The sequence below is a fragment of the Lissotriton helveticus genome, chromosome 5_1, assembly GCF_964261635.1.
Source record: "Lissotriton helveticus chromosome 5_1, aLisHel1.1, whole genome shotgun sequence".
NCBI lineage: Eukaryota > Metazoa > Chordata > Amphibia > Caudata > Salamandridae > Lissotriton > Lissotriton helveticus.
Window position 1 is genome coordinate 270929487 of NC_136065.1, and position 26043 is coordinate 270955529.

At 45.0% G+C, this 26043-nt stretch overlaps 1 protein-coding gene across 2 annotated transcripts in view; it reads left to right on the plus strand.

Moving 5' to 3' along the window:
- Nucleotides 1–26043, plus strand: part of CDK5RAP2 (CDK5 regulatory subunit associated protein 2) — an 841564-nt gene that overhangs the window by 511550 nt on the left and 303971 nt on the right. For both annotated transcript variants that reach the window (XM_078642183.1, XM_078642184.1), the window contains 3 exons: nucleotides 12682–12919; nucleotides 22669–23062; nucleotides 23368–23600. In XM_078642183.1, the coding sequence (XP_078498309.1) occupies nucleotides 12682–12919; nucleotides 22669–23062; nucleotides 23368–23600 (865 nt within the window). The remainder of the gene's footprint in view (nucleotides 1–12681; nucleotides 12920–22668; nucleotides 23063–23367; nucleotides 23601–26043) is intronic.

The following is a 26043-nucleotide window of genomic DNA, read 5'->3' on the forward strand; positions in this document are numbered from 1 at the left end:
GCTTTTATAACAGCACACCATCTAAATGAAGTGCAGGCACTTTCATGCAGTCTGTTGTGCAACTCCTCCTTTCTGGACATTCTCGTGCTGAGGACTAGAGTGTCCTTCCTACTTAAGGTTTTGGTCCCTCAAAAAAGAAAGTAAGACAGGCTTTATTGCCTTGTGCCTGGTTTGGCCCTGAGGTTTTACATCAGCCACAGAAAAAAACCATCATGTAGATGATCAGCTGTTTATCAGTTTCTCGGGGGCAAACAAAGGTGTGGTAGTTCAGAAGAGGACCCTCTCGAGATTGATAGTTCTGTGTATTAAATTCTGCTAGGCACTGCCCTAGAAGCAGCCTTTTGCAGTTCAGCAGTATCATTCCACCAGGGCCCCTCAAATGGCTTTGGCGAGAAGGGCATCTAGACATCTGCCAGGCTGTCTCATGGGCATCAGTTGAAACCCTAACGAAACATACCTTGACAGTCCGGTCCTGCAGGAAGATCACTTTACCTGGTCAGTTCTGCACAAGGTTTTGGTCTGTCTGCTCCCCAGACCCTGCAGCTTTTGGAAGCACTGCTATGGTATTTCTTCAAGGGAGTGGGGGAAATCTGGGGTTAGAAGTATCCATCAGAAGAAGTCACTTATCTTCGTTCTGTAACACTCTTTCTGGTGAATACTCTATCTGACCACAAATTCCTCACTATTTTACCACCTGGTCTGTGGAGTGGCCTCTTTACTGTCTAAAAAGGTTTCAAGTTATCTATCTGCACGCTGTCTCCGAAAATGTGTCCTATGCGCCATGCCTTAGGGTACGGAAGGAGCAAGATATAAGAAGTAAGTACCTGCATGTAGGAGTGCACTTATTTGAGTCTCCACCGTGGAACCACACTGTACCATATACCATCACAAGGGAGCATAGCTGAAGAATTGTCTGGATCCAGTCTGACGCCGGCGGATATTCAAGAAGAAGAATTAAGGCATTTAGGGTACAAGCAATTCTATTGTGTTGCATATAAAGGACAATGTATTGAAATGATACAAGAATATCATGAGATGTTCATTGATTAGGCGTTATAAGATTAACGTAATATGAGGACAATTGATATTCTTCACTTTTCTCAGTTTTGTATTAAATAAAGCAATCTCATAGTCCTGTGTGTTTAATTCCTGCTTACGGTTCACAATAACAAACATCATCCTGAGAGATAGTCAATTGTTTAGTCAAATGAAATCATTAGAAAACAACTCTTTCCCCTCCCAAGTAAGCAATAAACAAGCGTTTTCCAGGAATACCAAATTTGCGCATGCTAATATTATCTGAGTAAATATTTGAGTAAGCGGAAGCCAGATATAGATATGACATGAGACATTGTCTTGTCAAATATTGTTTGTTTTTCAAGATGCCAGCCTCTTGCCTTTGAGAAACATGGCAAGAAAAAAAGAAAGAAGGAAAGAAAGAATGAAAGAGGGTAGAAGGATACCCGGGGAGGCAAGAAAGAAAGGAATAAAAAAAAAGAAAAGGCTAGAAAGAAAGGGGAAGGAAAGAGGAGGGAAAGAAAGAGGAAGCAAGAATGAAGAAAAGAAAGAAAAAGAGGAAGGCAAGAAAGAAAGAAGGAAAGAGAAAGAGGAAAGCAAGAAAGCATAGAATAAAAGAAAAAGGAAATAAGGAAAGAAAAAGGAAAGAAGGAATGACAAAGGAAAGAAAGAGGGAAGAATGCAAGAGAGAAAGAATGAGGAAAGAAAGAAGGAATGACAGACAAGCAGTTGCAATGAGCGAGCACTCTCAAGAGCTTATATTCAGAGTTCATTTGAGCTGCTGGTACGGTATGAAAAAGCAGCCATCTAATCAAAAGCCACTTCAAATGGAAATAACAACAGCATTGGCAGGAGAGAGGAACTGATAAACCTAGAATGTGCTTTGTGCGCACATCTGGTAGAAAGCATCCTGCTATCACATTAGGCTCTACAAACAAAGGCAACAATAATGTAATAATAAAATTAAAACAAAAAACACGGATACTGATACTGGAGGGAACTGCCTTGTATGTGGATGTGCTCCTTGTGAAAGAGCTAAATGTGGCCATTCTAACTGAATTTAGCTGGTGACTAAAGTAGGCTGACCCGCTACCCCATGCTGTATGCAGTGGGTGAAAGAGGGAATGAATGAGGAGAGGTGGCTGAAAGACCCTTTAAGTAAGCATATTATACATATAATTTAGTAAAATCATAAGCTCTTGGCGAATGCCAGACCTAAAAATGGGTTAGGCCAAAACATCAAGCTATCTTTAGAAAATCTATCTCCTTGTGCAACATTTTGCTTCCTTGTCATATGTCAAAATACATGACTCTGGAAAACTGGAAAAAGCTAAAATAAATAATCTAGACTCTGCCAATGTATGCACTTCGTTAGATTTGGGGGTCTCTAGTTGGCACAGGTAGGTACTTGTGACAAATAGGGACCCTTGCCTCTAGTCAGGGTAAGGAGGTGCACTCCTAAAATAACCCCTGCTCACCCCCTTGGTAGCTTGGCGCGAGCAGACAGGCTTATCTCCGAGGCAGTGTGTAAATCATTTGTGACCACATACAGTAATCAAGTGACAACACTACAGATGGACACCACACAGGTTTTATATCAAAAATAAGTATTCTTTATATAGATTTAACACAAGACCATAAACTGCAAAAATCCACAATACTGTACTTAAAATGGTAGTTTTAACTTAATTCTGTTCAATGCTTAAAATGCAACGCTTTGAGTCAATGTACCTTTCGATGCGTTGCGCTTCCACAACAAAAGTGTTGCAGCGATGGAAATGCGGCAAAGTTCCGGTGCAAAGAAATAAAGACGTGAAGATCTTCCAGATGCGGCACGCTTCTCCGATGATGCGAGAAGTCTCGATTTGATGCATCGGCTGCAGCGGCGACACTTGTTTTGCGATGAGACGGCAATAGCTTTGGCTGCGACACTCTTCTCCGACGTTGTGAGATGCTTCTGCACAATGCGACAACTACAGCGGCGACATTCAAGATGTGACGGCAGCAGCTCAGACGGCGGCACGCTTCTCCGTGGATGCAAGGCGCTTTTCTTGATACGGTGTAATACGACAGCTAAAGCGGCGACATCCAAGATGCGACGGCAGCAGCGACTGCGACGCGCTTCCTCTTCGTTGCGATACGCTTCTCTCCATGCGGTGCAATACGACAGCTACAACGGCGACATCCAAGATGCGACGGCAGTGGCAGCGACACACTTCCTCTTCGTTACAAGACGCTTCTCTCGATGCGGTGCAATACGACAGCTACAGCAGCGACAGACATCCACGATGCGACGGCAGCTGCGACGGCGACACGCTTCTTCCTCACGAGTCACTCTTCCAGCTCTTTGCGACACGCAGTCCCTCAGAAGGCCCAAAACAGCAGCAGGCACTTCCCAAGGAACTCTGGGGAGCTGGGGGTTGAAGTCTGTTGTTCCTGAGACTTCAGCAGGAGGCAAGCTCTGTTCCAAGCCCTTGGAGATGATTACAAGTAGATGAAAGTACACAAAGTCCCTTTCTCCTCTCTTTGGCAGTCAGTCAACCATTTCAGGCCAATCCCCCAAGCAGCACTTCAGCTTAGGGATAGTCTCTCCTCAGTTTCCTCTGGTTCCACTCCTCAGCAAAGGTTTCTTCTTGTTTGTCCAAAAGTGATCTAATTTCTTGGGGTCAGGGTCCCAATATTTATACCCCAAAATCCTTTGTCCTCTGAGGGCAGAGGGGCCTTTGCCTAGTCCAAACCAGTTCTGGAACACTCTGTTTACATGACTCCTTCTTTCCTTTCACAGTGCAGGGCAGAAACATCAGACACCCCACAGGAGGTGGAGCCAGCATTATGGAGGAAAGGCACAGCCCTGGAGCACTCTGTTGACATGATTCCTTCTCTCCTTTCATATATTGCAGGGCTGAGACATCAGACGCACCACAGGGGGTGGAGCCAGCACTGTGGGGGGCAGCCACAGTCCTATTCAGGTCCCAGGTGCAACAACTCCCTCCCATCTAGATGCAGATCTCTCTATTCATCACTGGGCGGACTCACTCTGTCTCATGGAATTCCCCAATGTCACTCAAACTCCAGACAAGGAATACACAACCTAGCAGAGGCATGCCTGGATAGTTAGACAAGAAAATACCTACTTTCTGACAGTGGTATTTTCAATGACAGAATGTTAAAACCAACTTCACTAAAATATGCATTTTATCATTCTGAGTTCAGGCATACTAAACTCGAATTTCCACCATGTTCCCTGAGTCAGTTAGGATTATAAAATGTATTAATCTAACTGCCCATTCTGGCCTATGGAGAACAAATAGCCTTGCAATGGTGAAAAAATTAAAATGGCTGTAATTCACTATTGGGACATGCCACACACGCCAGGGCATGTCCTCCCTTATACTTACAATGCATCCTGCCCTTGGGCCTACCATAGGGGTGTCTGATATGAAGAAAAGGTAATGTTTAGGGACTGGCAAGTGGGCGCACTTGCCCAGTTGGCATGGAAGTACCAGACTGCACACAGGCTCTGCAATGGCAGGTCTTATACACACTTTTACAGGCTGCTTCTGTGGGTGGCACAACCAGTGCTGCAAGCCCACTAGCAGCATTTGGATTACCAGCCCTATGTACTCCTGGTGCACTGTACTAGGGTCTGACAGGTAAACCAAACCCGCCAATCATGAAATCACTAATCCATACATCAATATACAATAGGGAGAGCATATGCACTTTAGCACTGATCAGCAGTGGTAAAGTGCCCAGAGTCATAAAACAGCCAACAACAGGTCAGAAAAAATAGAGGAGGAAGGCAAAAAGTTCAGGGATGACCCTGCAAAAAGGGGCAAGTCCAACATACTGCAATTTATGCAAAAATCTCATACATTTAAAGCAGTACTCTAGTCCGCTTATGGTTAATGAAAAGGGAAAATAACAAATACAACACTTGTACTAGCAACTTTACAATATATATTGTGTCCTTGTTAGAAACTCCACATTGTAGAATTTCTTTTGCTGGATAAGGTATGAAAAATACTGTTGCAAGTGGTCAGTATTAAGTTCCGAGTTTCCATATTAAGAGCTTTTTTAGCTTCGCTGATAACTTTGGCACCATTTGAACAAATCTTCAAGAAGCTTTCTAGGACAAAAGGATCACCCACCTCTGCTACTTTCTAGAAAGTTTCACACCGATCCACAAAGCGGGGGCCAAGAAAAAGGGGCAGGGTACCATTACTCATATTACTTCCCATAGGAAAGTTTGGGAAGCAGTGCAGAAAAAATGGCTGACTGGAATAACACCAAATTTGGCAGAGGGTAGGTTGAGGCTTAAAGCTAAGGCCGGTTTAAAAAACAATTGCTGAATAAGATCAAACCGTCTGTTCACAATAGATAACCCACCAGTGGATGTGTCGGCACTTCCCCATAATAGTTCTAATGGAGTGCTGTAGACAGATTCTATGTTGCAAGGTCATTTATAAAATGTGGATGTTTATTTCAAGAACTTCACTAAAGATTTTGAGACATTGGTGATTGTTGAGTAATGTAAAATATAGGGGTCTCCCGCATAGAGGTGGTTTGTCTCTCACTGGTGTTGTAACCATGTCTGTAATGTTGTATGCCACTGTGTCATTGTGAGGAGCTTCTGTATTGTACTAAACTACTGAGTGTAGTCCATTTGACATGCAAATAAGTGTCTTTACTGTGTCAAGTGTATACCTATAAACCTCTTCCCTTATAATTTCTAGTCCTGCAGAGTATTTAAGTGGCTAATACCTTTAAGATGAATAAAAATGTCCACACTTGTAGTGTGTTGAATTATTTTGAGGCCAAAACCCTATATGATGGTGTCACAATTATTCTATGATGTCATCAATAATGCCATCAGTTAAGTCAATTAGGATATCATCAATGTTGTCATCAATGTTATTTAACATGTCATGAGTGATGTAATATGTGATGTCATAAGCAGTGCATGGCAAGTGGCAAGTTCTAGTTTGCTCAGTAAGCTAGAACTCATGATTTTCAGTGTTTTGTTTGGTTTTAAAACCATAGTTTTGTATTGTTAAAAAGTCGAAATATAAGATAATTTTAACCTTTGTTTTTTTCTATTTTTTTTTAAACGCACAGAAAGATCATATAACCAAACCTAGCCATATCTTCACTTTAACCTTTGTTTTTTCCATGAATTTCTAGGGTATTTAAATCATATCAACATTCTCCCTCACTTACCATAACTTTTGGCCATGCAAAGTAAGGGCTTGGGCTAAGAACCTGGCCTGTGTCTAGGCCCTGTACCTAACTCCCACGGGCAGTCAACACCCCACTGCGCACCTCCTTTGGCAGTACATGGCATGGGGTTGGCAGGAGATCCTGGTCTGCAGCCAGGCCCTGCTCCCAGCCTCCTGTGAGCGACCAGTCACGTACGTCCTTTGATCTTGCTCAGGGAGGGCAAATGCCCAATCTCCCATGGTTGCACACCTACCCAAAATTTCATTTTTTTTCTCTGAGGTACTTTCTCAATGCAGCGGCACAAGCGTCACTACAAGGTACCACAGGAAAGTGCATGCTTCACAGTTGCACGGTACTCCCACTGGACCTCCCGGAAGGCCTTGCTGCGTTCCGCAGGATGTGCAGCACAAAAAAAATATATATTTTGCCCCCTCTCCCATTCAAAGATGTCCAGTTGGTCAGGGTACTCCTTCAGTGCGCCCCATTCAAAGATGTCCAGTTGGTCAGGGTACTCCTTCAGTGCCCCTTTATCTCTTATTTTCTTATAAAAATTCTGGATAAGTCCTAAAATGACAGCTGCATCAATTCTTTTGATGTTGCGGCCAGCCAACCAGATTGCTAGGTTCCATTAGACTGGTACCGGTCCCACTGTACTGAGTGGGCCGACAGAAAAAAAGCCCTCTCGGCAATCACAGTGCTCTGTGTTTTATATTTGTGGTACTGTGGGAGTATCCGTGCTTCCGCAGGACCAACTATCCAGATATCACTATATTTTTAAGCTTATTTTGTCTGAGTGAATGTAGGAAGCATGTTCTTTATGTGATATACCAGTAATTGGTAATATTGGTTAAAGAATTCAGAAATTCCCCCAGAAATGTACAGGGCTCATTGTAAACCCAAAGTGCTCTATTTGTTGTATTGTGGTTGAGCAGCCGTTGACCTAAAACAGAGGAGCTTAAGGCTTATTTTGTCTGAGTAAATGTAGGAAGCAGTTTCTTTATGTGATATACGAGTAATTGGTTATATTGTTTAAAGAGTTCAGATATTGCCCCAGAAATGTACTGAGCTCATTGTAAACCCAAAGTGCTCTATTTGTTGTAGTGAGGTCGAGCAGCAGTATACCTAAAACAGAGGAGCGTAAGGAATTTGTTATACTCACAGTAACCAATAATCGACACTTTACTCACAAAGGAGATAGACACAAATTTTATTAAAAAAATATACTTCTTTCTAGATGTATTTTAAGACCAAGATGTGCGTTCAACGGTAAGGCCAATTTTCAGTAATCATACTCTTCACTTTAAAAAGTGGACACTTAGTGCAATTTTTCAGTTCAGCAATATTTACCTATGGGAGGAAAACAAAAATACAGTTTTGAAGGTAAGTACACGACTTACAAATCCAGTCTTCAGGGTCTGTGGTCAACACCAGGCAAGACCCAAGTTAGCAACAAAACTGCACCACCAGCAGCACAGGGGCGGCCAGGTGCAGAGGTCACATTGGGAGTCGGGTTCCTTATGTTAACCAATAGAGACTGGGGGTGATCGAAAATGCACTATTCACGGGTAACTAAAGCGGTGTCAGGGTTCAATCTCCAGAGATTAGGTTAAGCACGGGGACCAATGCTGCACCAAACCTACACCCTCAGCAGCAAAGGGTCGGCCAGCTGCAGAGTGCCAACACAGACTTTGGTGCCTAATGCAAATCATTGGTGGAGATCGGTTTTGAAGAAAGGCTGCAGGCTCTAGCCAGGAGGCTGGATGAAGAAAACCCACAGCTGCTCAGGTAAGTTTTGATTCTAGGGGACATAGGGACACCGTTGGTCAAGCTCTCCAAGGCCCAGGGACTTTGGGTGCACAGGTGTCCTTTTGCATTGGAAACGGCTACTCAGGCAGTTTGCGGGGTGTTGTCACACAGAGGCTACAGGCATTGATGTCAACCCATGATGGACTCTTGCTCAGAATCACTGGGGAACCTTTGCAGGACCTTTGGGCTACTTGGACTCGGGCTGTAGGCATCGGGTACAGAGGTGGCTCCAGTATGTGATTTTGAGGTTGAGGCAGCAGACAGGCCGGCAGGGCTGGTGCCAAGTCAGTCACTGGTCATTTTTCCTTGCTTCGGTCTCAGGTGTTCGTGGGTCGTCAGGAATCTGATTTCAGGGTCTAGGGGTGTCACCTAAATACTAGATTTACAGGCATTACAGAGGAGTGACGGGTAAGAACCTATAAGATCTTTGCCTGGGGTGTCTACATCCTCTAAATGTGTGTATACTTGTAAAGCGCACTGCCGCCCCATCTCGGGGCATCCTGGCGCTGTATACCGCTGTGGAACCCATCCTGGCTTTCCCTATGAGATGCCCCCTCCAGGGCGCCCCTAAGGTGAAGCCAGGCATCCCAGCGCATTCAAGGAACGACTGGACAACAACGCACAAAACAGCAAGGAACTCTTCAACATCGTGAAAGAGCTCTCCAACCCCAACGCCGGAAACAACGACATCACCCCTTCGCAAGACCTCTGCAACTCCCTCGCCTCCTACTTCCACAACAAGTTCGCGGACATACACAACAGCTTCAGCACTCAACCAACGCACGCCACGACCGAACCACCGCCCCCCACCACCACCCTCCGCGCCTGGACCCCGATCAGCACCGAAGACACCATCCGCACGATGAACTCCATCCACTCCGGCTCTCCGACAGACCCCTGCCCTCACCACGTCTTCAACAAGGCCGACGCAGTCATCGCACCCCACCTGCGGGACATCATCAACACCTCCTTCGACATCGCCACCTTCCCGGAGAGCTGGAAGCACGCCGAACTCAGCGCGCTACTCAAGAAACCATCAGCAGACCCCACCGACCTCAAGAACTACCGCCCCATCTCGCTGCTCCCGTACCCGGCCAAAGTCATCGAGAAGACCGTCAACAAGCAACTGGCCGCCTTCCTCGAGACGAACGGCTCCCTCGACCTTTTGCAGTCTGGCTTCCGGGCCAACCACAGCACCGAGACCGCCCTGATCGCAGCCGCAGATGACATCCGAGCCCTGCTCGACAACGGAGAAACAGCGGCCCTCATCCTCCTGGACCTCTCCGCGGCCTTCGACACTGTCTGCCACCGTACCCTAGTACAGCGCCTCAGCAACGTCGGAATCCAGGAAAAGGCACTGGAGTGGATCACCTCCTTCCTCGCCGGAAGGACACAGAGAGTCCGCCTCCCCCCGTTCAGATCAGAGGCCACTGAAGTCATCTGCGGCGTTCCTCAAGGCTCCTCGCTCAGCCCAACACTCTTCAACGTCTACATGAGCCCCCTCGCAGCCATCGCACGCCAGCACAACCTGAACATCATCTCCTACGCGGACGACACCCAGCTGATCCTCTCCCTCACTAACGACCCCGCCACCGCCAGAGCCAACCTGCACGAAGGCCTGACAGACGTAGCCAAATGGATGTCGAACAGCCGCCTGAAACTGAACTCGGACAAGACGGAAGTCCTCATCCTGGGATCCTCACCCTCCGCCTGGGACGACTCCTGGTGGCCCCCCGCCCTGGGCAGCGCACCCAAACCAACTGACCACGCACGCAACCTGGGCTTCATCCTGGACTCCTCCCTCTCCATGACCAGACAAGTCAACGCCGTCTCCTCGTCGTGCTTCAACATCCTGCGCATGCTACGCAAGATCTTCCGATGGATCCCCACCGAGACCAGGAAGACGGTCACCCAGGCCCTCGTCACCAGCCGTCTGGACTACGGCAACTCCCTCTACGCCGGAACCACCGCCAAACTCCAGAAGAGACTCCAGCGGATCCAGAACACCTCAGCACGACTCATCCTGGACATCCCCCGCCGCAGCCACATCTCCGGACACCTGAGAGACCTGCACTGGCTCCCGGTCAACAAGAGAATCACCTTCCGGCTCCTCACCCACGCACACAAAGCCCTACACAACCAAGGACCAGGATACCTCAACAGCCGCCTCAACTTCTACGCTCCCAAACGCCAGCTTCGATCGACCAGCCACGCCCTCGCCGCCGTCCCCCGCATCCGAAGAGCCACCACAGGAGGAAGGTCCTTCTCCTACCTGGCCGCCAAGACTTGGAACTCCCTTCCGACCCACCTCCGCCTGACCCAGGACCACCTCGCCTTCAGGAAGCAGCTCAAGACCTGGCTGTTCGAGCAGTAGCGGACCCCCTCCCCCCAGCGCCTTGAGACCATCCGGGTGAGTAGTGCGCTATACAAATGCATTGATTGATTGATTGATTGATTGAGCGCTGTTGGGGCCGTTGTGGAGATTAAGCAAGCTATTGCCCAGAGTTGCAGAGTGGGACCCATGATTAGAGTAGGCACCGAGGCGAGAATTATCGAGTCCGCGGACATTGAGCCCAAGACCCTGCCGGGTCGGGAATTGAACCCTGGTCCCGGGCCTGACCTCTACTTCAAGGTCTGCCGCTTCTAACCAGTGAGCCACACTTCTCTACCACTTCTCCATTTCTCTAGTATGCCACCTTCCTTTGGGGGAGGGTGGCGCATAGTCTTAGCCCTGATTGGATAAGTCCCACCATCTTCAAGATGGTCGACACTGAAAAATGTGCTTTACTTCGCCTCCAGCACCTGAGAAGTGGAGTTAGCAATGGGGGGCACACCTCTTATTCTCACTTAGTTTTCCTGCCTGTTCGCCCTCCAAAAGTGGTTGTTTGAACCGGGGGCTGCCATCTGCTGCTTTACTGCTTTGCTGCATTACAAAGGCAGAAAGGCCTTTGAAGGTTCCCTCTCAAGCACTCTAACTGCCTGGAGGAGGAGGTGTGACACCTCTGCCCAGGAGCTTTGTTTCTGGTCTCAGAGAGAAAGGGCTTCCGACTCAGGGGGTCCAGAAACTAGTCTGGGGGTGCCAGCTGCCAAAAGCCAGTCAGAGACCTCACCAGGGTTGGTAGGTTTTCAGGGGGAACCGCTGAGGTGCCCTCTGGATACATGTTTTAATAAATCCAACCACAGCATCAATTGTGGCTCATTAAGAGGAGTTGTTTGGTACCAAACACTCGTGGTTTCAGTGAAGCCATCATGGTGCTGAAGAACTCAAGTTATCGGGTTTCCAGCCCATGTACTCTCTATGGCTTCCCTGGCACTTCCAATATTAAGAATATAATTAAATATTGTAGAGGCAAATAGGTTAATGCAGATTTGCCCACACCTGAGATATGGTGCACCTTGCCTTAGGGCTTGTAAGGACTTCTAGAGGGATGACTTAAACATACCGTAGGCAGTGCTGCTTTGACAACTTTGTTGTTTTTGTCTGCAACAAAGCATGCAGGCTACAGTGTAGGTTGCATGGCCCTGATGAGTGGCCCCTAGTGGACCCTCTTCCATCCCAATGCCTTAGTTACCAGGGGTACCATTTACTAGGGGCTTACGGGGGGGCAATCGTGATACAGTTTTAGGGAAGGAGCTCTGGCACAGGTGACCTGGTTGGCAGGGTCCCTGTTCACTGTCAATTGAAACCGCATAATTTTCCAGGCAAAAAGTGGGGGGCTAGCCATGTCACAAGAGTCACTTCTCACAGTAAATGTCTAGCATTCTGCCAAATTTGGTGGAATTCTGCAGAGGCCATCTTTTCTGTATCACTTCTTAAAATTCCTATGGCAATTTGCATGGGGAAACCTGTTTTGGGACCACTTCCACTTTTTAATGGCCCTTGCTTGGCTGATCACCCCAAATCTTTCAACGAAGAAGCAGAGGATGATAAAAATTTGTTGTGGGAAGTTTTGTGAAGATTCGTCAAACTGGGCCAAAGTTATTAACATAAACTTATGTTTAAAAAAAAAATAAAAAAAATATTAATTCACTGAAAAAATAGTTTTAAGTGACCTTATAGTTAGGCGTTGAAATAAGATAAAAACTCTGTTTAAAATTTAAACAAAACTTTGAAATTCACCAGCTAGTGTTTAGTGAGCTAACTACAACGCCAGGCTTGATACTTAATTTAGGTAGTTAAGAATCTCAAATGTTTATAAACAGTCCCTTTTTTCTTTGCTAAATAGCTTATTCTAGCTGTAAAAGGGAAGGATGATTGTAGCAGTTCTCTGCGCATACAGCTTACAATGGGAACAGACTGGAATGAGAATGTAAAAGTTTTTAACTTTTTGTAAATTAGTTGTGGATTATACTATAATAGCTAAGTAGAGCAGGGATCCATGAAATTATTCCCATACTAAACCGGTCTCTCCAATATGGATTATTATACCACTGCATGTAATTGAAGCAGTGAAAAATAGGACAGTATCACCAAAATGTTATGATCTAGCTTTAAAACAACAAAAAATCATAATTTCAGTAAAGAAAAGCATAGTTGATGTGTTTCTCTTTAAATATGAAGGATTTGTGAACTTGATTACGAGTCACAGAAGTACTGAGTAACCCAAGTCGTCATAATGATTTCTTTTTTAATTTCAGAGTTATAAAAAATCTCGTTTGCCAGTTCCTTTGAAACCATCCCTAAATTCAGTAAGTCAAAGCACAACTACTGCCTCAAAAAAGAAGCAGACTGAACAAATGCAGAAATCTGAATCTATTAAAGGACGTACACTTTTTGAAATGCAAAAGATGGAAGGAGAAGAAAAGAAAAATGGGCCTGAAATGGAACTTCACAACGGACAAGGACTAACAATAAATGAAAATGTTATACTGGATGGTAAGGGAATTCTTTCAACAGTTGAGTGGCAAGGCTTAATTGAGCATGATGGTTATGGTGTTTTGGGTGGTGGATGATTGTCTTATGGCATGCAGCCCCCCACATCCCCATTAAAGACTCTGTAATACAGTTAGTTATTTTATGTTACTGTTTATTTGTGTTACAACACATCCAAAGATCTGTTTAGTCAGATAACGGTCAATCTCAGATCATGTCCGACCACCCATCTTTTCCATCACAATGTTTGTGTAATTCTATTTCTACTTTCTGCTCTTCATAATCCCTATTTAATAAAGTTAAATGAGATTATTAGCCTCAACCTTTCTAGGTCTGGCTAAAGGTGAATTGTTTTATGCTTTAGCTTGTGTCGCCTTTAAATCCTGCCCCTTTCTGCCATTGCTTGCAGAAAGTGTTATTCACATCTTGATTAGGCCAGAGAAGTTATGTCTGCGTAAAACGTTGTGCTTATTGCAGTACAATTAACCATGATTTGAAGTAATCAGTCCCTGAAATAGTAGCACATTTGTACTCCTACATGTGTTACCACACTCCTACTGCTGTTGCAGTAGGGAGGGATGTTGCACCTGAATGTTATATTGTACATTATCGCGCAGGCAAGTACGTTTTATCATACCCATGCATACCTTTTACACCTAATATGAAATTGTATTTCCACATTTTCTCTGTGTGCTAGCCTGTACACCTAAATGTGTTTTTGTAAATAGATGTGAACCTTTGCGCTTAAATGTGTCTCCACATTCTTCTTGAATTTGCTCCAAGGGTACTTTTTCCCCTCTATGTGATTTTGCATTTAAACATGTCTACATACTCCTACTGATGTTGCATCAATAGTGATATTTCGGCTAGGACTTGTTTTGCACCTAAATGTGATTTTTGCATTGAGTGCTTCATGCTTCTGTTAATGTAGAAACAAGGAAGCATTTGCATCTTAATGTAGTTTTTCACCTGAATGTACCACAGCGCTGTTAACTTTGGGCAAATGTTGATTTTGCCCCCTTTAATGTGATTTTTTAACATACATGTTAATGCACCTGCATGTGAAACTTGCTCCTAACTTTTTTTGCCCCTAAACGCGTTGCCAAACTTCTATAGATGTTGCACCAAATGTGATTTTGTACCTAAATGTGTTTTAGTCCTAAATATGATTTGCATTTCTAGAAGTATTTCCACATTCCTGTTGATGTTAACCCAAGAGTGACATCTTACTGCATTTCTATCTGTAATAAGAGATTTTGAGGCTAATTTTGATACCACATTCCTGCTGACTTTACACCAAGGTTGATTTAGCACCGGACTATGTTTGTGTATCTAAATGGTTTTTGCAGCTAAACTTGATTTTATTTTTCCCCTAGCTGTTTTACACACTCATACTGGAGTTTCTTTGCATCTCGGTGTGCTGTCCGTATGAAGTCATAGTGATGTACACCTTTTACACTTAATGTAACTCATTATTTTTATCTTTGCATTCAGTAATATCCTATTGGGGCATATTTAAGCTGTCTCATACTAAATGTGCCTTCCAAGATCAATAGACTACCTGTGCTTTTGTGTGATCTTGTAATGGACACCACCCCATGTTGAAGGAAAGCTACATATCAGATAAGCCCCAGAATGTTTGTAACAATAGCTCAGCCATCCTAGTCTCCCAACAGTAAATCTGATAGCCAACCTAGAAAACGTAATCAGTGAAAAATATTATAGGCGCACACAGAAATGTGAGATATGTATCATCCTATCCAAACTACTGCCAAGGACTAAACCCATACATCTCCCAGTAGCCACCACCACCTGATGCAGCTTCACTCAGTTAGATAACCTGTCAGTATGTGTGTGTCATCGGCACAGCACACCATCTCTCAGAAGTGTTTAACTACCTTTAGTTATATTTCATATGTGTGCTTCAGTTAATCTCTCTTAATCCATTATACAACCATGTAATACGTACCGGAGCATGAATCTCATCCACTCACCAGAGTGAAGTGCTGGACTTCAGACTAAAGCTCGATCATCCTCATCCGAATGCATACAGTCTGCAGACCCTGCCCTACATCTGCCTCTTACAAGCACTCTCTTGTCACAGACTGTTCAGTCTACAGAGCATATGCCCATGTAACAGCAGAGAACCGCGTCCTTTTAACATAGTGACCCATCTCCCTCGTGACATAAAAATCTGAATTGCAGCTCTGCTGTCTGTAGTGGAGCTTCAAGCCTACCCTCATCCAAGACTTTGGTCTTAACACTGTTGGACTCACAAACCCTGTTTGGGTTCGCTACACAAATATGTTACCACCATGACTCAACATCCTTCTCCTCAATAGAAAAGAAAAACCTATTGAAGATAATTGCCTTCATCTACAATATGTCTTTTAAATGTGACTGATTAACTGAATAAAATACTTCTAATACCAGTGCTTCAAAGTAGTAATGAGTCTTGACCCCTATACCACTGAGGTTGAGTGCCTAAAGACACCCAGCTGGCAGAAAAAATAACTTTATAAATGGTTTCATCGATTATAGCTAAGCTTAGATCAGCTCGCCTTCACAATGATCACATATTCTTGGCCGAATTCATCCTGCACTTGGGAAAAGAGTAAGCCACCTCATTAAATATTTTTCCTTTCAGACAACGTACTACAAAATGCCCTCTTTGCTCTTCCCTACCTAAACATGGGCTTCACCCTGGACTTGATTTTCATATAGAAACATTACATGTAAATCTCTCACTACCTCATCTGGTATTGATCAGGCAGCTTCTTCATTTCTATCAAAATCCCGACTTTCACCATGCTGAACCATAGATTGATATGGAAACATGATGACAACAAGCATTAAAGCCACTAGGTCTGGCTCAATGTACCACATGGTACAACACTTACATGTGTAAATGCGCACAGGCCGTCTTTGTCCTGACTCTGTAAAATATTTATATTTTACGATGTCTGTGCCCTATTTGCATCCCTGGGCTTGCAGTATCTCTGTTTTCCCCTAAACCTGTGGTGATGGGGCCATGCAGCACCTCAGTCTTAGGGAATAAACATTAGATGCCGTTAATTGCTTAAAACTGTATTTTTCTTCCTTTAAAAAAACCATGTGCGCACTTGCATGGAGAGTGTTTCTACCTCACCAGATGCTGTGTTGACTTGCCAGTTCTTGAGAATATGCATGTGAAGACATCTCACTCCAAACCAGTTGTCTTAAAACCCTTAGAAAATAAATGTGACGTCTAACAATGAACCTGACTGTAATTTAAAATCCACAAGCATGGTTTGCAAAATTAATATGCCACCACCAAAGGTATCCTCATTCCCTCAGAGAAAAAGAGCTAAGCTATGGACCATGGGAAGACAGAGTCAAGAGAATAAACCAAATGAAAAATAGTTCTCTGTCTGATAAGTATTGTCAGTTTGATGGTTTGATGCTTTCTATGTGAGCAGTTTGAGATAACTGATTAACTGATATATCCCACATCATGTGTATGGAACATTTTCTGTGTATAGAGAAAATAATCTCCAAATTGTCCTCTCACGTACATTTAGGACTTCCTTTTTTCTTTGGCAGGTTTGTATTATCCACTCCTGCAAGTCGTTGCCTACAACTCAACTCTACATGGGATTCTTTCAAATGCTCTAATAAAAACACCCCACACCTCGCTTCATCCGTAATTCTGTCATATTGGGTACATTAAAAGATGGTCCTAGTAATGGTATTTAAGTCTAAAGATCTGAGATTTTCAAACGTTGTCAGCCAAGATCCCTATAAGGGATACCTCAAGGTGGTTCCCTAGTCCTTTGTGCCAAAAATTCTGTAACTTTTTCATTTCAATCTGGAAAGTTCTATTCTTTTAGTTTTTTTAGATTCCCTTTCCTTATACTGAGTCAGAAGTGATGCACACAGATTTGTTCTGAATGCCATAAATATGCTATCAACAAATTGCAGCCTAGCGTTGATCAGCAAGGCCTCTTGGATATCTCTGATTCTCAGACTGTCTTGTCTTCGTTTGGGCTAGTTAGATTGTTTTGTGTATTTTGGGCTTTGTAGATCAATGATTTTCGCCATACAGATATCCATGGTCTGGTTGCTATGAAATAGAAGATTTTATGACTTTCCAGAAACAGATCTAGGTTGCATAGAACAGTCTCATAAGTCCTGCCACGTGAACCACTACACTGGACTTTGACTCCAGAGCAGCTGGACAGTTTTGTCAAGCCATGATATTTGGCATTTAGGATGCTTGGGAAGTTTTTCATGAATATGAATGATGGAGATTAATATGTCTGATTTAACACAAGAAACCTACATAATAGCAATGGCTCTCTTACTCTAAAGCCAATGCTTTATTTAAATGCCTTGTTTCCATTTTTTGGTCTCGCTGAGCCAGCGCATGCGCAGCCCTACGAGAAATTTAGTGAGTGGCTTTTGAAAGTGCTACCACAGGCTTTTCCTGGCCTCTAGCGTGCATGCACGCCTGCAGCCGCCATGTGGGATTCTGTCAAGGCTCATTAAGCCTTGTGTGCCTCTCTCTGCACTTCAATACCCTCACCCTCCCCCACCACAGACCTCTTCACTCTACTTCATGGCCGCGCGGCCTCGTTACTTTTACGGCCGCACAGCCAATGCTTGTTTACAGTTACGAGCCGTCATGGCTCATGACAGATGTCTAAACTTGCTCAGAAAGAGAAGCAAAAAATCTATACTTGCCCAGCCTCTGCTTTCAAGAGCTTTACGCACCTGTTAAATAGTTCCAAGTGAAAACATATTTTGCAAGATTGTTGCTTACTGTACACAGTGCCACGCGTGGGCAGCAGGAGATGTTTTCATCCTGTCAGCGATTTCACCGCTTTTATTTGACTTCAATAATAACCTCTCAGGACGCCTATTTCGCACAGGCTGTGGCCAAAAACATCTGCGGTGTATTCTGAAAAAAGTGGCGTTTCCCAGATCCATGGTTAGCATTGGCATGCCTCCAATGTCACTATTCTGGCCCGTCACATAGCAAAGGGGATGCCTTGCAGAAGCTATAGTCTAGGGAAACAGAAGCGGTTAACACGGTCTTCAGTGCGCTTCATTACGAATCCGTGTTTAACGAGAGGCTTCTTCTCGCAAGCGAGAACACCACGTATTTGCCCAACACATTTACAGAAATACAGGTACTGCCTCTCAGAGTACCTGCCTGTCACTGCGATACCGTCCCTTTCAAATTAAGGAACTGCAGATAAGCAGTACTTGACCATTTCAACCGATGGCCCGGAACAGGGATGTCTCACTGAGTGGCCAAGGACCAGTAAGAGAAAGCATGGCTTTTACTGTTATGTTACCAAATTTTGCATAGCGCCTTCATCCAATAGTACCACACAGCAGGGCTGATTACCTACTATTAGTTAGAGGGGCCTCTCACCTCGCACATCATGGACTATGACAAATGCTCTGCTGCCTGATCCAGACACATCTCAGCCCAGCCTTCCCCTCTTCTAGCCCTCTACCCCTCTTCTACTCCTCTACCCCTCTTCTACTCCTCTACCCCTCTTCTACTCCTCTATTCCTTTACCCCTCTTCTACTCCTCTACCCCTCTTCTACTCCTCTACCCCTTTACCCCTCTTCTACCCCTCTACCCCTATTGTAAATGTAAATGTAGTATACTTGTAAAGCGCACAGCTGCCCCAGCAACGGGGCGTCCCGGCGCTGTATAACTCTGGGGAACCCGTCCTGGCTTTCCCTGTGGGATGGTCCCTTGCTGGGAGTCCCCAAGGTGGAGCCAGGCATCCCCGGAATTGGTGGGGCCGTTGTGGAGATTAGGCAAGCTAATGCCCAGAGTTGCCGAGTGGAACCCCTGATTAGAGTAAGCACCGAAGCGAGAATTATCGAGTCTGCTGACCAAGGTCCACGACCCTGCCGCGTCGGGAATTGAACCCTGGTCCCAGGCTGACTTCTGCTCTCAGGCCTGCCGCCTCTAACCAGTGAGCCACACTACTCCACTATTCTATCCCTCTATCCCTCTACTACCCCTCTACCCCTCTACTACACCTCTACCCCTCTTCTACTCCTCTACCCCTCTTCTACTCCTCTATTCCTCTACCCCTCTTCTACTCCTCTACCCCTCTTCTACTCCTCTACCCCTTTACCCCTCTTCTACCCCTCTACCTCTATTCTATCCCTCTATCCCTCTACTACCCCTCTACCCCTCTACTACACCTCTACCCCTCTTCTACCCCTCTTCTACCCCTCTACCCCTCTTCTACCCCTCGACTACCCCTCTACCCCTCTTCTACACCTCTACCCCTCTTCTACCCTTCTACTACCCCTCGACCCCTCTACCCATCTACTGCCCCTCGACCCCTCTACCCATCTACTACCCCTCTACCTATCTACTACTCATCTCTCTACTCTTCTACCCCTACCCCTTTTCTACCCCTCTACCACCCCATAACCCCTCTTCTACTCTTCTACCCCTCCTCTACCCCATTACCCCTCTTCTACCCCTCTACCCATCTAGTATCCCTCTACTCCTCTTCTACCCCTCTTCTACACCTCTTCTACACCTCTACCCCTCTGCACCCCTCTTCTACCCCTCTACTACCCTTCTACCCCTCTACGCTCTAACCGTCTATCCCTCTTCTACCTCTCTAACCCTCTTCTACCCCTCTACGCTTCTAGCCCTCTACTACCCCTCTTCTACCTCTCTACCACCCTTGTACCCCTCTTCTACTCTTCGACCCCTCTTCTACCCCTCTACCACCCCTCTTCTACCCCTATTCTACCCCTATACCCATTTTCTACCCCTCTTCTACCTCTCTACCCCGCTTCTACCCCTCTACTACCCTTCTACCCCTCTACTCCTCTTCTACCCCTCTTCTACACCTCTTCTACACCTCTACTCCTCTGCACCCCTCTTCTACCCCTCTACTACCCTTCTACCCCTCTTCTACCCCCTTCTACCCCTCTACCCCTCTTCTACCCCTCTACTAATTTAATTTAATTAATTTAATTTAATTTAATTTAATTTAATTTAATTTAATTTAATTGCGGGTTTATATAGCGCTAGGAATCGACTCCCGGAGGAGTATCTCCACGCTGCGACCGCTGGGGAACCCGTCCTGGCTCACCCTGAGAGAAGGTCCCTGATGGGTATCTCTAAGGTGCGACCAAGCATCCCCGGCGGTCTCGGGGGGCCGTTGTGAAGATGAGGCAAGCTGATGCCCAGAGTTGCCGAGTGTGGTTTCTGACTAGAGTAGGCACCGAAGCGAGAATTATCGAGTCCGCTGACCCTGGTCCACGACCCTGCCGCGTCGGGAATCGAACCCTGGTCCCGGGCCGTTCTCTGCTTACGGGTCTGCCGCCTCTAACCAGTGAGCCACACTTCTCCACTACCCCTCTTCTACCCCTTCTACCCCTCTTCTACCCCTCCACCCTCTTCTACCCTCTTCTACCCACTGTAACTAGCAAAGACACTCTGTCACGGCAGCATCACTCAGCACCACCACAGCATCACTCAGCGCCACCACAGCATCACTCAGCGACACCACAGCATCACTCAGCCCCACCACAGCATCACTCAGCGCCACCACAGCATCACTCAGCGCCAGCACAGTATCACGCAGCATCACGCAGCATCACCCTGCACCACCACACCATCACTCTGCACCACCACCACTCTGCACCACCACACCATCGCCCTGCACCACCACACCATCTCTCTGCACCACCACACCATCTCTCTGCACCACCACACCATCTCTCTGCACCACCACACCATCTCTCAGCGACACCACAGCATCACTCAGCGACACCACAACATCACTCAGCGACACCACAACATCACTCAACACCACCACAGCATCCCTCAGCACCACCACAGCATCACTCAGCACTACCACAGCATCACTCAGCACCACCACAGCATCATTCAGGGCCAGCACAGCATCATTTAGCACAGCACCACTCAACACCACCACAGCATCACTCAGTACCCCCACAGCACCACTCAGCACTACCACAGCACCACTCAGCACTACCACAGCATCACTCAGCACCACCACAGCATCACTCAGCACCACCACAGCATCACTCAGCACCACCACAGCATCACTCAGCACCACCACAGCATCACTCAGCACCACCACAGCATCACCACAGCATCACTCAGGGCTACAACCATATCACTCAGGGCCACCACAGCATCACTCAGCACCACCATAGCATCACTCAGCACCACCATAGCAAGCATCACTCAGCACCACCACAGCATCACTCAGCAGCACCACAGCATCACTCAGCATCCCTCAGCACCACCACAGCATCACTCAGCACCACCACAGCATCACTCAGCACCACCACAGCATCACTCAGCACCACCACGGCATCACTCAGCCCCACCACAGCATCACTCAGCGCTACCACAGCATCACTCAGCGCCACCACAGCATCACTCAGGGCCAGCACAGCATCACTCAGGGCCAGCACAGCATCACTCAACGCTACCACAACATCACTCAACGCCACCATAGCATCACTCAACGCCACCATAGCATCACTCAACGCCACCACAGCATCACTCAACGCCACCACAGCATCACTCAACGCCACCACAGCATCACTCAGGGCCACCACAGCATCACTTAACACCAACACAGCATCACTCAGCACAACCACAGCATCACACAGGGCCAGCACAGCATCACTCAGGGCCAGCACAGCATCACTCAGGGCCAGCACAGCATCACTCAGGGCCAGCACAGCATCACCCAGGGCCAGCACAGCATCACCCAGGGCCACCACAGCATCACTCAGCGGAACCACAGCATTACTCAGCGCGACCACAGCATCACTCAGCATCACCCAGCATCACCACAGCATCACTCAGCACCACCACATTATCACTCAGCATCGCCTTTGCAATAGTACACCAGCACATCATCATCACTCAGCAATACCTAAGTATCATTCAGCATCACCTCAGCATCGTATCAGCACCAGTCACCACCACCACTACCACCTCAACATCACTCAACACCGCCCAACACCACCTCAGCCTGCTCTTGGAATCTGCCATTTGTTGATTCACCCCTAGCGTCTGGGCGCTGCTAGTGTTATAATACAGGTACTAGTTCACAACCTTCAACTTCCAATTGTTTATGCCCCCTCAAAAAAATGCTTTAACAACCATTGGAATAGGCAAAAACAAGTTGCCAGCATTGCATGAACAAAAGAAAAATGAGGATTTTTTTTTATTGTACATACATTTTTTAATATGGTCGTTCTGTTGGACATAATGCCTTCTTGGTCATGTATAAGGTAACAAAAATGCTTCTGGCACTTTTTTATTAAAACTTTTCAGCATGCCGCACAGTAGCCACACTTCTCTACAGCACAGCTTAATCAACTGTCAAAGTCAATAGCTCTGCCTAAACACTTAAAAGGCCCCAAAGGTGAGACCTATTGGCTATGCCAATGCTTATTCAGTATCTCTGTGTATATGTTGTTTGTGTAGCTTTAGAAAATGAACCAAGGCAGAGTCACTCAAGCACGTATTATGACCATTAAGTGGGCAGTCAATCCGCTCTGGTATCTTTCTTTGTGCACACACACAGTTGTACCAGTCCATCCTCAGAGTATCAATGAAGTCAGCTGAAGGACTAAAAGTACCAGAATTTTCTTCAGGGTGTTGCTTTGTCTGATTAGTGCGTATGTCAGAATATGTGCAACTCTCCTAAAACTTTTATGTGTTTTGTAGGATACAACGTATTGAACCATGCTAATGGCCATCCAGGAAATATGAGCAATCACAACACGCACTTGTGTTTACAGAGTACTGATGACAACCTTTCAACTGAATTCAATACAAGTTGCAACAGTTTGACTTCCCTCAGCAAACAGATCCATGTGGAAGGTCACAATGTCCCTACTCCCCAGACTACATTACAAGAAAGTATGGGCATGCAGCTTTCACTTGAAAATAATCAGAACTCAAGCCCTTTGAATTTCCCCAATCAGAAAGAGGTTGGGCTTGTTCCTGATGAAAATCTTCATTATAAATCTGAACTCCAAAGAGAAAAAGCAGAGAATATGAAGCTTCTTGACCAGGTTTCTAATCTTCAGAGAACAATGGGGGAACTTTCTCCATCCAGGTGAGAACCTGTAGCTATGTGAACCTCTTTAACAAAAATATTCCTTTCATTGCATTGTGTGTGAGAGAGAAATCGTCTATTACAAGAAATTGAGATGAAAATTTGAAAAACTGCTTGGGACAGGTACCCAACAGCAGAATATCTCTTACCTGTAGTTTGATCCATGGGTAGATGTTATTTTTACTGGCACAGTAAAAGGGAAAGGGCTTGTTTTACTATTGCTTAGTGTATGCAGTTAGGGTTTAAAATCCTACACTCATGGACAATTTAATGAGAAATGTTACATTTTCATTTTGTTTTATCAGATATGATTCCCTGGTTCAGTCCCAAGCACGTGAGCTCTCTTTTCAACGTCAACAGATTAGAGATGGCCACAACATGTGTATTGTGTACCATGATCATCTTGTAAATCTTATTAAAGCTTTTGAGGAGTTACTTCAAGCAAGTGATGTTGATTATTATGTTGCTGAGGGCTTTCGGGAGCAACTAAATCAAAGTATGCAGCTGCTGCAGACACTTGAAGAAAAACTTTGTTATGGTAAGAATGTTACATTGGCATTACTAGTCGAAATATTACTTTAATGAATTGTTAAAAGTCAGGAAGCTGTGAAATGACATAGACTCCTGCAGTTACTCAATATAAGTTTAAAAGATTTATTTAAAGTAATTTAACCTAACCCTTTCAGATTTGTTCATGCAATGCTCACTCTCTCATTTTTGGGGAAATTCTCAGTGTTGTGATTAAAAGGTACTGCTCTCTTCTATTTTCTAATCGCTACCATAAATCCAGCTCTTATGATTGTGTAAGACATTGTAACGTGGAACTAAAAATATAAATACGATGCATGTATAGGAAATGCTACATTTGTATCTCCAGCACAATTTCTTACATGAATGACCTTCTCTCCTTGTTAAATCATCAAGACTTACCCTTATTCTGCCCATCTCCCTTTTGTTAAAAATTATCATCCTTCCATACTGGCACCTTTTCTTTTGCCCTGAAAATGGAAGATGTTCTTCATTTATCAAAGAAATTCAGCCTTGGCCCCGATGAAGTATGATGCAACAAATTGTTATCCTATCACTCATCTGCCCTTTCAGTGGCCAAATCCTTGAAGAAGTGGAAGTATTACAACTACAATCAACACAGTCTTATGCAGTCTTGGCAGCCTTACTTCCACTCACTCTGCAACACTGGAGCTAGGGTGCTCCAGTTCCTGCAAACCATATACAAAGAAGATCTTTCTTTTTCTTGTCTTCCTTGTCCTCTCTGCAACACTCAACACTCTAGATCATAAAAGTCTAATTAACAGACTCTCTTCTTATAAGGACATCTCTGGCTTTGTCGCCTTCCTCTTCAACTACCAACATTATGTGTGGCTTTCCTGTTTCCGGTTCTATTTGTTGTAAGTTCTGGTGTTAGTTTCCAGTGCTTTCAAACATTATAAAAATCAATGGTTATTAGTATAAACCTTTTTTTGTGCTGTACAAAGTTATGGGCATACCCCCACATGCATCATTGTGACATTTTGCACTTCCTAATTTGCGAAAAATAAGGAATCGCAAATTAAGAAGTGCAAAATGCCATGCATCATTATTTTCGGTATTCATTTGTGATTCGGTAAAAATCGCAATTTTTACCGAATCCCAAATGAATAACGAATTCTTAAGTTAATTTTCGCAATTCCCATTGATTCCTATGGGCCAAAAGGCCCATAGGAGTCAATGGGAAGGCATTAGCAAATTGCGAGTGGCACTTTGAAAATTTCATGGGTGCAGGGGGGGGTCCAAAGGACCCCCCCATGCACCCCTGAAATGTATTTTTCGCATCATGTTTCACACACACATGTCCTAAGGACATGTGTGTGTGAAACATGAATGTTGAAAAAAAAAACATTTTCAGCATTTTAAACACTTTTTCCAAATTTACCGAGTGGTAAATTTGGCACCCTAATTGCGAATTTACACTTTTAAAAGTAATGATGCATTGCTTTTAAGAAATCGCACATCTGCGACTTCTTAAAAGCACCCGCAATTTTAGAACTCGCAAAAATGTTACGAATTCTAAAATTGCTTCATGCATCCCAAAAAGCACTTTTGCATTCGCAAACGGCCGATTTTAAGGAATCGCACCGTTTGCGACTACAAAAATGCTTGATGCATGTGGGGGAAAGTGTTTTTCCAGTGCGTTTAAAGAATGTGCCTTTGTTTATTCGTATGGTCAATTCTTGCTTCCTTCTTTCCTGCTGCTGAGACCATCTATGTACCTTCTCCTTGAATTTGCTCTTCTAAGGAACTTTTCGGTTTTTTCCCCCACCTTCCTGCCTGTCTCATTTTCTACAACTCAAACTGCTCTCTCTACAGTCCAGTTCCACCCCATGTCCTGGATGAGCACGAATGTTGATATCTTTGCAGCTTATTAAGATTTGATTGCAGCAGATAAAAGGTTAATGGTGAGCATTTAACACCCCTTCCTGCTGCTTTATTCTTTGAAGATCGACTGAATGAAGAAATTTAATTGTGAGCTGCTCATCTGTGTTATTGCAGGACAGTGCCACAGTGTCTCCACACTGTCTTGCTCTTTTTGTCTCGTGATACCAAAAAAGGACTGGTCTTTTTAGTGGTATTCTGACCATATTTCTGCTCTATATGGTCATGGGGAAAAAGAAGTCTGCTGAGGAATTAATGTTCAAACTATAAGCTACAGAATCTTTGGTATTGGTAAACTCTTCTGCTGTATAAAGAAGCAGCCGAGGTAGAAAAGAAACTTTATGACCTGCCAAATGCCTTGAATGTTTCACACCATAAATGGAGACTATTTTATGTTTTTGGGCCATACTTATGGGATTTTATGTTTATTTGCAAGTCATTCTTGGAACTTGTAAGAAATTATTTTTACCACTCATGTGGGCCTTTGTTTATTTGAAAGCAGGGTGTAGACCTTGCTCCTTACAACATTCACTGTGTAGTGCATTTTCCGT